Consider the following 15,212-nt stretch of genomic DNA (forward strand, 5'->3'; position numbering starts at 1 on the left):
GCAGCTCTTTTTCCCAGACACTAGTTACCTACATACACTGGTTGGTAGTACTGCCTTAAACATATTTGTTCCAATAACTCAATAGTCAAGGCCTACACTTCAGGATCCTGATGCAGAACAAACATGTGAAGCATCAGCACCCTCTCAGCAATGCAGAAATCACGTGTGATAACTCTCATTGATAATATAGACAACAAGGAGAAAGCTGCATAGCGAGGCAATTTCACTTACGTGGTTTATATAGAGACTCTTGCGTTTTTCTCTCACTGCAAAAACACAAAATATGATAGAAATATTACATGACTATTTTTCCCAATTGAGCTTCTTATACACCATTTATAATAAAAAGAACAGGAGGCTATCTACGTGCAACATTAAAATTGCTTTCGCACTAACCAAGTATACTTATAGAGCAAACACAGAATTAACATATATCTGTATGCATAAAGGCATTTATGCTCACTAGTGTGGTGATGGGTTAAAATTCTCATCCATTTGGATACTTGACCAGGTGCTGGCCCACATGGGCAAGCTAATATGCAGTAAGCTGCAGTCCAAGGCAGCAGTGGCTTGGCCATTCCTCCCCAGTTCTCTGTGTGGGTACTCCTGAGCCACCAGTGCCTTCATCCAAGGTACCTTGCTGCAAAGTGGCCTACACTACTTTGCAGGTATGAAAGCACCTAAACAGCTACACCATGGAGTTAGCAAATTCTCATCACAGCTTACTGTGCACTAACTCCCACAGAGAAGCCTTGAAACCATATGGATTACACCACTGCCCTCTATAATGATTAGGCACAAGCCTGAAACTATTACTCATGTTGGATGTAACAAGAAAATCTATTTCCTTGGTGAGCATGAACCAGTCACCACAAGCAATGGTTGCAAGTCAAAGCCACAATTAGCCAAAACAGTCAGAAAGTAAATAGCAACAAAAAGGGAGATAGATGTATAAAGTCTTAATTGTCAGGAAAACGCTTATTACAGCTGATTAGACATACTCTATTTCATTTTTTTTAAAGCACTTCCCCAATTAACTCACCCCATAGAGAGCCTGTGGAGTTCTGTTCCAGTGAAAATACCACAGCATTTAAGATACAACTCTGGGGGCAACTACCACATAAATCAAACTTCAGGATTAAAATAATGATGGTTTCATGCTGTAGGTGATTAAATGCACTTTGGTGCATCATGATTTGAAAGCTATGCAAACCAATGCACTTAGCAAAATAAGAGTATTCACAATGGTGGGATAGCCTGTCCATTCCCTGTTGGATGAGAAGCCATTATCTGTGATTTATTATAAGCAAGCAATCTCACATAAACAAGGCTTTATGTGTGAATACTGTGAAATAATTGTGTTTAATGCAGACATAAAATGAAAATAAAAAATAAGAAAAAACTTAGAAAAATCCTTACATAATTTTCCTCCCAGGGAGCAGAAAGGAGAATCACACATGACAGATGTTAGCCATGTCACTTAGAATATGCTCAAATTCACAATTACGGACATTGTATAAGAAATAGAATTAAACAGGTAGAGCAGAAAAATTCTGATGATCTAGTAAATTGTTAAACTGCTTGAAATCCTGCTAAAACACTGCACTACACTTAAGTTCCACACACTGCATTTATCACCAGCAAAACACATAAGACATGTAAAGGGGAACAACAAAATGATGGTAGGTACTTCTAAGAACAGCCAAAGTATTTGTCTGGTATCACAGATTGCAATGTACAGGCAGTAAACAATTCTGATAAGCTGTGTGCAAACCTAATATAGTGCTTAGCTCAAAGTTAGCATCTATTAACTGAAAATTTGAACAGTTAAGTATTTAACAGTTTTAATGACAAATAATTATACCTCATTCGAAGTTCTTCAAATCCTACCAAGACAGCTGGCACATATACTCCAAATTCCATTTTACTGACCTTTATTCCCCTTAGTTTTTTCCTTCTGTATTTGTATCCTTTATTCAATTCCCCATGAAGGTACATTCCTCTACTATCCAAAGCAAGAATGTCACTCACAGCCCAATCCCATTTGCTATTTCCAGTCTCCAGAAGAGTATGTTTACATATTTATACAAACCCTTCCCTTTTGCCTGCTCAAGCACTTCTTGTGCACATCTTTGCAAGCACCATACTGACCTCCTTTGCCCATCTTTCTCTATAACACAAATTCAGCTAGCCTGCCCTCTCAGGTGAGGCATTACAGTAAGGCAGCTGCTTCTTTCTGTGCTTCTGGCTCACTCTGCCATAATGTAAGGTTCAACTCTCTCCAGAACACATGCCAGTGGGGAGTCAGGCAGAGCAGAAACCCATTCTGTCACGAACATTCTCTTTTGTAATCACAATCCCCATTTTAAACAAGAGGAAGCCAATTACTGCACAAGGCAAAATGACTGTAAAGAGGTAATTCCATCACTTGCCTTCAGTTTAAAAATGCTTTGCTGCTCACACAACTCAGCATGGCCTGCAGCAGGCAGACCATCATGTTAGAATGAAGCAGCATTTTGAGCACAAACTCCTAACTGCAACTCCAGGATTTTGGGTTTCAGGCATCGGGTTTTGATGACATGAACCCAAACAGATTTGGAGTCAGTTTAAACAATTCAACTTCTGCTTTTTTTGAAACAATATAAAACTTCAAAGTTGTACTCTTCAAGTAGAGCCTGAGATGGTGCCAAATTTTGTCAGTTTTGCTCATTCTGCAGTTGATGACCTATTCCTGTTGCTGCAGAAACTTTCAACTGTTATTGTTAAGCTTTCGCAATAGAAGGAAAGTATCCTGAAATTAAAAGGGAGTGAGGAAATACACACAGAGGCATCTGTGTGTACATGCATGTATATATGTATTTTTCATTGTGCTGTGATAAAAACTCTTACTGTGCCATTTCTATAGACTTATTTTAATGGTAATCATATCAGGATCGAAAAAAAATTCTTGAGGATTACAATTATAAGAACATCTTGTGTTTTGGAAGTTGGAATTACCAACCATTATTGGTAATTCATCTATTTTTGTTTAAATTGAGAAGACTGGTCCCAGCTAACATTAAAGACTAAAAGCAGCTTACTCCACTTCTATCTGCCTATATAAATACAATTGGAAAATCTTTTTGTCTGAAGCCCATTGTTGCACTAATACTGAAAAGTTTAGCCAGTACATTGAATGTGTAAAGCCTAATCTAAGTTAGGAGAGGGGTGCAGCTGGAACCCACTGACAGGAAACACCATTACCAGCACCCTGGAGGAGCAAACATTGCCTTCTTGCTGCCATGAAGAAAAGACAGTTCCATTGTTAAAGTGCTATTTGGAAACCCTGGGTTAATCACACCCACACACTAAATAATAAAACCCACTAAATAATGGGTTTCCAGTCACCCACAGCTCACTGGACAAGCTCAGCAGATTAGGGAGAGCTTGCATAAAGCACTCACAGAAGTTAAAAACATAACAGGCAATATTCTGTACCAGCTCCCGAAATAGGAAGAATTCTGCACATATGATTCAGTACCCAGAAAATCCCCCAAAGTGATGGAAACATCTAGAAAAGCTCATCCAGCTAGGAATCAAATTAATAGTTATTGTGACTTTAACTTTTCCTGATTCACCGAATGCTCAGGTAATTAAGGATTCATTCAGACTAGTGACTAAGAGGGGCAGGACAATTTATATGCTTAGCATGGCATCCAGGCTTCACAGAACAGAGACAATTTGAGACCACATAATAAACCCAGCTGCCACATCCTGTCTCATTCTATTTGTTGCTCTTTGCTCACATGTTGATCACAAGCAAGTCAAGCACAGCTTTGCCAGGAGAACACTATTAGACTACCAGTGAGGCTCAAAGAGCACAGGGCTACAAGAAAGCCAAACATGGAACTGTCTGAAGGAAACATTGCCAAGTCACTCCAGCACCTAGTGATGGACTTGGCCATTTCCCACTGCAAAACTGTGAGATGTAAGCTCACAGACAGAGCCAGATCCTGGATGAAACCCTGAATCCTGATGCCACTTGACTCCCTCTGTATAATGTGCATTTTAAAAGTCTTATCTATAGAAATATTTTAGCTTAGAGTCAACAGGAAGGTAAACCAGCCCAATACTATTCAAGTAACGGAGCAGTTATTTGCCCGAGTTAGCGGTTTTCAACACAGCTAGCTCAGCTCTCCTCTTCTGCATCATCTGAAGAAGTCTTGGGGATCCCCTAGATTCCACAGCAACCTGTCAGATTACAACCCTACATACCCTAAAAAAATCCCTCTATTTTCCTCTTAACAAGCACTTTATTACATTTTGGTTAGGCAGCACCCTTGAACAGTGTGGTAACTCCTGCAGCTCACTTGGTTCAATAAGGGGCCCAAAGTACAGCCAAGCAAAAGGCATGGTACTGGGAGCTGTCCCACCAGAACACAATGGTTCTTGGCAACACATCACTAGATAAATGTTTGCAGAATCCTTTTATTTTTATACAAACAAAATAGCCTTTGTATTTTTTCCACTGTATCAAGGACAGCTGAACAGATCTTAAACTCCCATTGATAACACTTCTATAACATTTCACTAAATCCATTGTTCCTACTCAAAAATATGTTCTTCACATTACTTAAACTAGAACAAAGCTTCATAGACCAACTCTAACATGGATATAAAGATTTTTATAAAATGCTTAAAATTAACTCCATATTGCCATAAATTAGCTGTTCTTATTAAAAGTAAGAATAATCATCTGGTCAGGTCAAAATTTTAGTTGTTGAACTTGGGTTTATTTTGTCCTTTCTTTCAATAAGCTGTAACAAGAAACAAGTAATATCCATATGGGATTAGACAGTTTCAAAACACAGCAAATTCACTATAAAACAGACATCAATCCTCATAATACAACTATGGTAATATTACCATATTCATTTGCCAGACTACCAAACCAGATTAGTATGGTAAATGGCATCCAAACCCAAATAATGAGGCATTGAAAGAACCAGGGCTGAATTCAGAAGGAGAGTCTCAAGGTCAAAGGAGGTACTCACATAATCAACTCTTCAATTAGGGTCTAAATGTATATCCTCTTTGTTCTAGTCATGCTCAAAAACTAGCAAAAAATATACAGTAAGTGAAAACTACATTATTTTTCAAGTGATGTGTTTGACACTGCAATTTACTATGTAAATCAAAAGCAGCATTTATAGGCAGCAGAAAGGAGGACAAAGAATTCATGCTGAACAGTCAGAATTAAAATGCAGGAACTGCTTTGAAAGTCATGCTAGAAAATAATGTGTTTTGTATCCATTATTCATTTATTTCTAAACCAACATATCATACATGTCCAACAGGGAACAAAAGAGCCACATTAAATGGCTTCTAAACTACTAACTCTATCAGGAGGCTTGTTTAACCAATATTAATTTTAGAGATCATTTTGTCTAGGTATTAAAAAAAAAAAAAAACCTGAACTCCAGACAAACATGATTATATAAAATCCATAATGAGAGGAGAAGACAGAATGACTGGGTAGGACAGGAGTTATTTTGTTAAGAAAATCTAGTACTGAACTTATTTACAGTATAATCTATATCAGAGAAAAATATGAAGCTTAATATAATTATATTTAAAAATATAATTATATTAAGCTTCATCCATATTTTTACTACTGATCTGACAAACAATTAGCTAAAGGTGTGACTACTTAAAACTCTAACAGGATGCCTCTAAATGCCTCTTTTTGGGGGAGAGGGGGCCATTACATTTTAAAGGACTATCACATGCATTCTAACAGAGGGTTTAGAGATAACTACTGTAATAAATTCAGTAACCTACCATCTGTTTGTGATTTACTGAGAAATATTGTACTGGCCCGTGGATGATCTGATGGGTTGAATTCCATGTTCAAATCTGGAAAGAAAGAACAGCACAAAACCCATTTATGATTATTCAATGGCAGACACAGATTTTCTCATTCTTTTTAGTAACACCAAGTTTACATACTTAGGCAGCTACTGTAAAACAGAATCCATCTTGAGGCCCACTTTTTTATCCTTCTTTGCACAAGTGGTTCTTTTTGGCACACAAATCATTTGCATCAACACAGCTTTGGGATTAGACTTCAGTTCTAAGGGCTGCTTTTGGATTAAAACAGATAAAGCAGCTTGAGAAGCTGGTACATAAGAAGTCAGGAATTTCCCATTTACCATCCCTTTCTTCCCACCATGCCCCAAGGCCACAGCTTGGCACAGGAACACAGCTTGTTATATGCAATTATTGAAGAATTAAGTATTACAAACAAATGCACAACCCTCTACATATAGACAGGTTTCCAAGATTAGATATGATTTTAAAAAAGTAGTTATTTATACTGAATGTAAACAAGTGAAATCTAGGCCAGAGTGTTTTATATGGTCAAGATTAGAAAAACATGGCACTTCCACAAATTAACACTCTCTTTGCTGTAACAACTTTAAAAAAAGAAACAAAAACCCCCACAACTACAAAAAAGAAGTCAAAAACCCTCAAAAAACCCAAACCAGTCCTAAAAGATATTTACCAGTTACAAATTCAAATCTATCATACATTATACAAACTTTTATGAGTTATTTTCCTTATTAACATTAAAATCCATTGAATTTATTTGTCCCCAAATTCCACTCTACAACCCATTTGCTAAAGCTTAAAGGCCTGTATCCACTGGAAAACACACTACTAAAATAGTACAGAATTTTTTTAGCATTTCCTTGCTCTCCCAGGGTGGCTTTCTCAACCTCAACTCTCTTACATTGTGCATTTGGAGATGGAGACATTCTCTTGCATTTTAAGCAGGCATTTATGTGAGATTACATAGGAGCACTGATATTTTTATCTTCTGTGATTATCCCAGCATTTCTACAATTCTCTCATTCCCCTTTCATATCCTTGTGAAAGCTCAGTAAAACTGGAAATTAAGCCCCATGTCTTCGGAAAATAAAACAAAGTCATTTTGCCCCAGGGTCAAGTTCTTCTATCTACAGCTTTCCCTTTCTCTGCTCTCCTTGCCCTCCTATTTAATAATTTACTAGGTCTTCCACTTCCCTGAATTTTTCTCCTCACCACACACCTCTTTACAAATGTACCTTCTACTTGTATTTTTCCATTTTATGCTGTCTTGGTTTACTTTTCACCTCCCTGCATTCTGTAGGCCATGAGATGAGCAGCTCAACACGCTGCTGGAAACCTGAGCACAACTTCTGGAAAACATTTAATCTTCTTTCTACAAGGAAGACCTGAGAAATGCAGAAGTGCAACTTCTCAGTTGCAAATGGTCTTCTTATTACTATTATCATTACCATCCATGCTACAAAAGAAAGAGAATCTAGGGATTTCAAGGGAAAGCTATTTTGATTGTCCCAGAAATCACAGACAAGTTTGGAGAAGATCCTAAGAATGTCATCTTATGTTAGGAGTTCTGACTTCAAAAGACTATGAACTAGAATGTTTTCATGTTACTCTATGCATCTTATTTAGACATATAGAACAAAAAAATAATCACCCATTGACACAGACAATGCTGGTATAGACTGTTTTCCATTTCAGGATGGTTGAATTCAAGCTGAATTCAAGATGTTTTTCCTTATGTGAAGACTAATCAGCACTTAAAAATGCAAAATACATTATCTTTTGTCAACCTCTTCATCTTCCATCAGCACAATACGTCACCAAAAAAAAAAAGCCTTTTCTTTTTTAAAACACTACAGATTTTTTTTTTTCTGCAACCATTTCAAAGTACAGGAGTGCAAATTCAGTCAATAAAATAGGATCAGGAACACAAAAATGAATCCAGCTTGCAAAACATAGAAAACCAGAAAAGCACTTCTTTCCTTCAAGCCTAGAAAATTATCTGCTTGAGCAAAAATAACAACATGGTACAGGCTAACAGTTTGCAGGGCTGAAAAGAAAGGAAAACCAATTGCCACATCTTACAGTCAAGTCACATCTCCCAAAGATGCCTGTGTTACAAGGTGCTACTTTGCAGAAGCAGTAAACCAACAGAGGACTTAAAAGTCTGTCTGCAAAAAGCAAGAACTACCAAAAAGCACTGTCTCTTAGATAAACTGTTATTCTTCTGACAGGAGCTGAAAGAGGGCCTGCAAAACCCCATCTCAGCAGCTGCAGAGAACAGTCCAGGGATTTTTAATTATCTTGGCAAAGCCAATGGTCCACAGCCAGGGAGCAACTGCGGCTCCTTCCCACCACTGAACCCCACAGAGCAGAACACATCCTCCTCTCTCCACATCCCTTCTCTCACATCCTCCCCAGCAAGAGCAACAACCAAACACATCCATCTGTCCTTCTCAAACTGCCTGCACAAAACTCAGAGGAGGAGAACATGGCTATGGGCAAAGGCAAAGCCTGTTTTACCCAGCACAACATGGCAGAAGGGGACAGATGCTGCTGAGAGGGGATGGCTCCACACACCCCTCTGATAAACAGCACAGGTCTTGCAGGCAGAAGCACTGCTTGGGGTGCACCTGTAACTGGGCCAATCCCATTTCCTCCAGGAAAAAGGGTTAGGCAAATCCAAGCATCCCACTTGTGGCACCACATCACTCCAGACCAACTACTGCTGGCACATGGGAGTATTAGAATGGAAGATTCACAGGGAGGATTCAGTCTCTGAATCTTAGATGTCTTAGATGTGGTTCTTAGATGTCTTAATTCATTGTACAACTTTAAAACAAATGTCTTTTTGAATATGACAACAAATGCTGACAGATTTGTCACTACAAAACACGTTACAGAAGAAAGATGAAATGATACACAAATATCTAAAGCTAGTAACTCATCACCAAAGGGCATTATCCATAAAAAGGTTAACTCCATCCTAAAGAAAAAAGGATATTCATACAGCTTTTGTGTTATTACTAGTTCTTTCTTTAGTAATAACTAGTTCTTTCTTTAGTATTTGAAAAGTACCATGAAAACCAGCCATAATAGGAAAGGTGTACCCATTTTGTTATGAAACAAAGATAAAGAAGAGATTTAAACTCACACAAGCAATAGTCTATTATTCTGAAGAGAGAAAAACGAGAGCCAGAATTTTAAGTCTCAAAACATGCACAAAAATGTACTTCATTACTAACAGTCTGCTCTGCAACTTATCATAGCCTTCAAATGAAAGAATAACAGTGGGTATTTCGTCCAACAGTTATCCAGCACTCCAAAATAGAAAAAGCCATGGTCTCATAGATAGTCCAAATCTTTCACTGTAGCTTTGTTGTCTGTTAAACAGAATTCAAATGTTTTTCTATATCTTTTCCAGATATAGATATTGTTTTGGTTGTTTTTTTTTTTTTCCCCATTACTAAAAGACTGTTAAATTATGCAAAATATAATCCAGATCCTTTAAACACCTCAACAGTCTGGCACCCCATGAAAATTTCAGGGCTTTTATCTTCTAAAGATTAGGAACCAAAGGTTTGTGTCTTTAAATACATGTACACAGGCACATATATATAGATTGGCTGATAGTTGCATATTTAAATGAAACCTAATTTTTGGTTAGCCAAGGCAAAGTCAGACTCACACACACTTCAAATAAGAGATCATGTGTCTAACAGAATTTGCACAATTTTGGAGGATTTAGACAAAAACAGTTACAAATGCAGGCAAATATACTTAAGATTGCATTCTCTTATTTGCTTAGCAGCAGCCATATTAACAATTTTTATAATGGCCATTTTGATGCATCACATCAAAATAAAATCACCCTGAGAAAAAAAGAGTAGATTGTGCATATAATTTAATTTGGTACATAACTGTGCTGAAGTTAAAGAATCACCAGAAGACCCGAACAAGATTTACCCTGTACACTATGAGAAACTCCTAAAGAGAAATGCCCAAAGCTATAGCAGCTGCATTCAAATATGGCCATAAAAAGAAGAGAACTCTAAAACAGTTTGGCTTCAGACTTGGGCTAAAGCCCAGGCTAGATTTTAAATCTCAAAACAAGATCTTAAAAAGCATTACTGAGATTAAAAAAAAAAAAAGTTAACATAGCCTCAGCCTGCACTTTTTAAAGAGCAAAGAGTAAGAAGAAAATTTAGATGAGTGTAGAGGTGACCTACAAGAATGACAGACTGCTGAAAATGCCTTCAATTGAGAGTGTTGATACTGTAGCTGAAGAAAAAGGAAAACTATGAGGTGTCTGCTTTTCACATAAAACTTGATAACTACTGAAAGCTCTCTCCAATCTAGCACAAAATATAACAAAAACAGTGGAAAATGAAAGCAGAAAAAAAGATCTTAATTATGACCTTGGATGATAAAAAAGGGAGGACAACTAGGCAGTGAAGCTCCACACCCAAGGAACATGCACTCAACTTAACTTGATGTTTTCCTTTTTGAGAAGATTGCTTCAGCCAAACATCTTAGGGCTTTAGTCCAGCATGAGTATTTGGGCTCAATTTAAGAATAACTTATGCAAGTTACTTGCTTATGATTCATATGCAGGTCAGATCAGATGATCCCAGGGGCCCTCAAGCCTAAGGTCTATAAAATCTTCAGAAATAGCAATATTTAAATTATTAAGCACAAAAGCTCAGCAAATCCCAGTGGCACATCTGTAAACTTTCTAAAACTGCACCAAGCTCTGCTGCAATTCCTCAGAAAGAGGTACATTTTCAAACTTGTCGTGAGAATATATTGTACAAGATAAAAAGAGTAAAGGATGAGACTAAATTTTTCGTGGCAAAACTTCAACAAAAAACCCAACTGCTTCTTCACCTCATGAGTCTTACTGTGATAGGAGAGGGCATGACAAGAGAAAGAAGGATGGGTGCTGTAGCAGCTAACTTCTGAGCAATACGCATCAAAGCTTCTGCGTGACACAAACAGGAAAAACCAACACAGTCGCTGCTCTTCTACAGCACACGTGGGCTGCAGCACAGGGAGCAGGTCTGAAAATGTGTCTATTCTGTTAGAAAAATAAGATGTTATTTCCTTCCCTTTGAGAAATGAAATTCAGGTAAGTTTGCACCATCAAAGCTCTGATGCTGATTTGATAATAGAATAAAGTCTAAGCTGAGTAAACCACTGATTTTAGTCTTACTCAATTCTGAAATAACCTGGTGAAATTCTCTCCTTCCTTCCCTTTGCCCCTGGGACCAGAGGCTATCACTGCCACTGCACAGCCACCACTACCACTTAGGAAAGAGATAATGTCTCATATTTATGACTTACCATATGCTTCAAAACTGAATTAATCCATAGTTCTTCATCCTCTAAGATTTTTTTAAAAAATCATTTAAAGGGACTTGAGGTAAGAACAGACCTGTCCAGGGCATGCTGCAGAGGAAACTGAGCTGACCAGACACTACACAAATTACTTCTTTGCCATCTTTTCTCCACCTGACACAACAGTGACTGCCTGCAGTGGGCGGAAAACAACAAAAACACCACAGAGGTTCTTACTGAGCAATTACAAGAATGTAAGCCATGAGTAATAGCTAAGCCCCACACTCTTCCAGGAAGGAAGTGTGTCAGAACAGAAGAGAAACAATCACCACAGGAGCAAAGGGAAAGGGAAGCACAGGTGACCTGAGCTAAGGGGACAGCATTCACAGGGATGTCAAGGGCAGAGCTTTCCGTGTGCCCTGACGTGGGTGGGAACCAGCACAGCTCTGACTCCCCAGCCCATGCCCCACCTCTGCACCAGCAGCACTGAGGGGTAGTTTGTCCAGCTGGCAGAAAGAGTGAGGTTGGTGCTCCTGCTCTCACTGTACCAGCCCTTAGGAGTGAGCTGATGCCATCTCTGGGAAGAGAAACAGAAACTGTATTCTCTAGGCACAGACAGGGAGATAAGCTTCCCCAACACTGAACCTAGAAAAAAATGCTGAAATAAATTCCAGAAGTCTCATTACACCTCATGCCTTTCTGCTGCTTTCTTACTCTAGTGGGCTACTCTCCTCTATTAACAGCAATTAGCCATGAGTACAATAATGAAAATACTCCCTTAAATATTCTTATGTTATTAGCATTCCCTGAGGAGCTGATTAGATTTAAAAGGACACCTCAGCTAAGAGAATCTCCCTCATCTCTCTCTAGTAAATGAAATTAAAAACAAAAATTAAATAGATCAGAGAGCAAAGAAACAAGATAGCCTTTTTCAATCTCTCACCATTATTATCCATATTCTTAGATTTTAAAGCACCATCATTTATGCAAAAGAGATATGATACATCTTTACATTTGAAAAGCCCTATGACTAAATGTAACAGTAAAGTTTCCATTTGAGATTTCTGTACATCAATGTCTCCAAAATGTGGGATGCACCAAACACTGCGACTAAAATAATTCACTGGGAAAAATAAATAAAGCACTGGGGTGCTTTCCATTCAGAGGTTTTCAAAGCTTTCGAGCCAAAACAAGATTGAATTGTATAGGCTGATTTCACTGGCTAGTAACAGTAACTGCACCTGCCTTTACACTAAATCTTCCAAGATCTGAGATCCATTACTAGAAATTTCAGCTCATGTCATTCAAACACCACACAGTCACAGCATAAAGACTCGGCAGTATCAGACCACAAGATCCAGCAGTAACTTTTTACCATACTTCAGTCTAATCTAAGCAGCAACTAACCTACCACAAATGAAGATGCCTCTCAGCTGCATGCAGTATTCTTGCAAGGACAAATGCCTGTGATCATGTTCCAGTACACTTTAACACGGATTATTAAAAGAAAAGAAAGTTGCAATTTGGAAAGCCTTCAAGAGCCAATTGGCTGGAAACAAACTCCTTCAGGTTTGGCCAGATTGCTGGAAAAACTTGGATGTGATCTTTGCTACCCTGGAGCTATGGCATTCTCTGCCTACCATTCCAAGCAAACGAGGGGCACGACATTTCTCAGCAAGTTCCAATTACATGGTGACTCTGTTCCAGGCTCTGCTCTGATCTCACTTTTCAAGGGAGGCAGAGAGAGTTCATCAATAAAAGAAACCCCCTGTGGTAAATAATGCTCGTTTCTGTACAGTTATGCCTGACCAGTCAGCCAAGTGACAGCCCAGAGCAGTTCTTATGGCCACAGCTATATTTATTTTCTCTTCTAGAAGCAAATCACAGATATAACTTTCCACAGGGTGAAATACAGAGTTTGTATCCAGGATTTTTAGTTTTGTATCACTTACCAGGATTTGCTTTCCCTTACACAGCAGTCTCTCCCAACTAACTAGACACATTTCAAGAGAAAATTAAATGATTTGACATTACATGATACATAAGTCTTTTGTTTACAAATGTCCCCTTACATTTAAATCATGAAAGATAGCAATAAATACACCTTTTCCCTCTCAAGCTCATCTCATGGAAGTTTTTTCAGACATTCCAGTACTGCACTTACTAGTTTTTGTTTTAACTGTAACCAAAATTAGTTTAAAAAGTTTTATTAATATGTAAGATAGAAGAAGGCAAAAAAAAAAAAATTACTAATGCAAACACTTCTTCATTGCCTTCTTCCACAGCAAAATAGAGGAAAAGACTATTTCTCCCCATTACATGCAGAATTTAGCATGGACTGAAGAGAGCAACAGTTCTGGGCTATTATTAAATCAGGGGCGTTCCCCTAATTTAAATACAACTGCCCACTGTAAAAAGTGCTTAACACAACACCTATGCATACATGTATTTCCATCATACTCAAATACTGTTCCTCTGGCTTTTGAGTACACCACAGAATCACTGAATCATAGAATTACTTAGGTTGGAAAAAACTTTTAAGATTACCAACCCAGCACTGCCAAGTCCACCAGTTGGATGGCCCAGCCATGTCTCCAGGTGCCACAAGCACAGTCTTAAAGATACCTCCAGGGACAGTGTTGTCACTGACAGGCTACACAGTTCAATGAAGCCTACAAAGACAGGGCTTCAAATACAGCTGCATGACCTTCAGGCAACTTAAGTTCCACAGCAAAGACCCAAGAGAATAAAAACATTTCTTGTATGGCCACGTCTTAAGATGGAGACATTAAATACTATTTCTTGTTGAAGTTAAAACCATAGAGAAAATCTAAGTAAAAAGTATTCCGAGGTTAATACTAATGTGAACACAAATACCAGCTGGAAGGATATATGCTCCTGCTTTGTAAGATTTCTAAGTATGCTTTTAAAGTTAAATTTTTCAAGTCTTTCAGCCTGTACTAATACCCTAGTAGTAAACTTGGTCAAGATAAATTTAGACTGGGTAACTGTAGAAATTAGTGATGAAAAGGCAAATGAGAAATTTAAGTGCACTACTCAGTCCTTTTTTTCTCCTTATTGTACCAAAGAAGAACTGATAGTCAAAACAGACTTACTTAAAAAACACTGAAATTCATTCAGTTATTTTAAAAAGTAAGCTACATGAATAATGGAATGCAAATATTTAAGCAGCCCTAGAGAACCAAGCACTGAAAAGGAAAAAAAAAAAAATCTCAAAAAATTTCAAATTTTTCCTTTTGCACTGTTCCAAGTCTCTGGAACATGTTTCAAGGTGTGCACACAGCAGAAATTAAAGACCTGTACCAGTGAGGGTCATTTCCTTCTAGGACCTACACATGAAGATAACTGAGGACATAATGCAGGCTGGAGTCAGGCTTACAGGTTGACCTTTTCTTCAAGTCTTTAGCTCAAAGGAGCACCTAACTGTGACTTCCCAGGGAGGATGAGCATGCCCCAGCCCTGGCAGGCCTGGTAAGGACTTGAGCAAACTTGAGCTCTAGTGGAAGATGTCCCTGCTCATAGCATGGGACTGGTTTTAGATGATCTTTAGGGTCCTTTCCAACTCTCAACATCCCGTGATTCTATGGTGACACCACCACTTTCCTGGGCAGCCTGTGCCAACGCCTGACAACCCTCCCAGTAAAGAATTGCTTCTTAATACCCAATCTGAACCTCCCCTGATGAAACTTGAGGCCATTTCTTCTTGTCCTATCTGGTTGCCTCAGAGAAGAGGCCAATTACCACCTGGCTACAGCCTCCTTTCAGGCAGCTGTAGAGCGCAATAAGAGTCTCCCCCTGAGCCTCCTTTCTTCCAAGACAAACACCTCCAGCTCCCTCAGCCCCTTTCTCCCAACACTTATATTCCACTCCTTTCAGAAGCTTCACTGTCCTTTGGACACACTCTAGCACCTCAGTGTCATGAAGCATGATTCAATTTACAATACCCTAAAACATGTGAAGTGTAAGAAAAATAAAATAATGGAATG

At 38.4% G+C, this 15,212-nt stretch overlaps 1 protein-coding gene across 2 annotated transcripts in view; it reads right to left on the reverse strand.

Moving 5' to 3' along the window:
- Positions 1–15,212, reverse strand: part of CCNY (cyclin Y) — a 119,665-nt gene that overhangs the window by 40,593 nt on the left and 63,860 nt on the right. Inside the window, exons 2-3 of one of the 2 annotated variants that reach the window (XM_059840133.1) lie at positions 5,821–5,895; positions 232–266 (exon numbers count right to left, since the gene is read on the reverse strand). In XM_059840133.1, coding sequence (XP_059696116.1) covers positions 232–266; positions 5,821–5,895 — 110 coding nt within the window. The remainder of the gene's footprint in view (positions 1–231; positions 267–5,820; positions 5,896–15,212) is intronic. The other variant, XM_059840141.1, reaches the window with a different exon arrangement.

The sequence above is a fragment of the Haemorhous mexicanus genome, chromosome 1, assembly GCF_027477595.1.
Source record: "Haemorhous mexicanus isolate bHaeMex1 chromosome 1, bHaeMex1.pri, whole genome shotgun sequence".
NCBI classification, from domain to species: Eukaryota; Metazoa; Chordata; class Aves; order Passeriformes; family Fringillidae; genus Haemorhous; species Haemorhous mexicanus.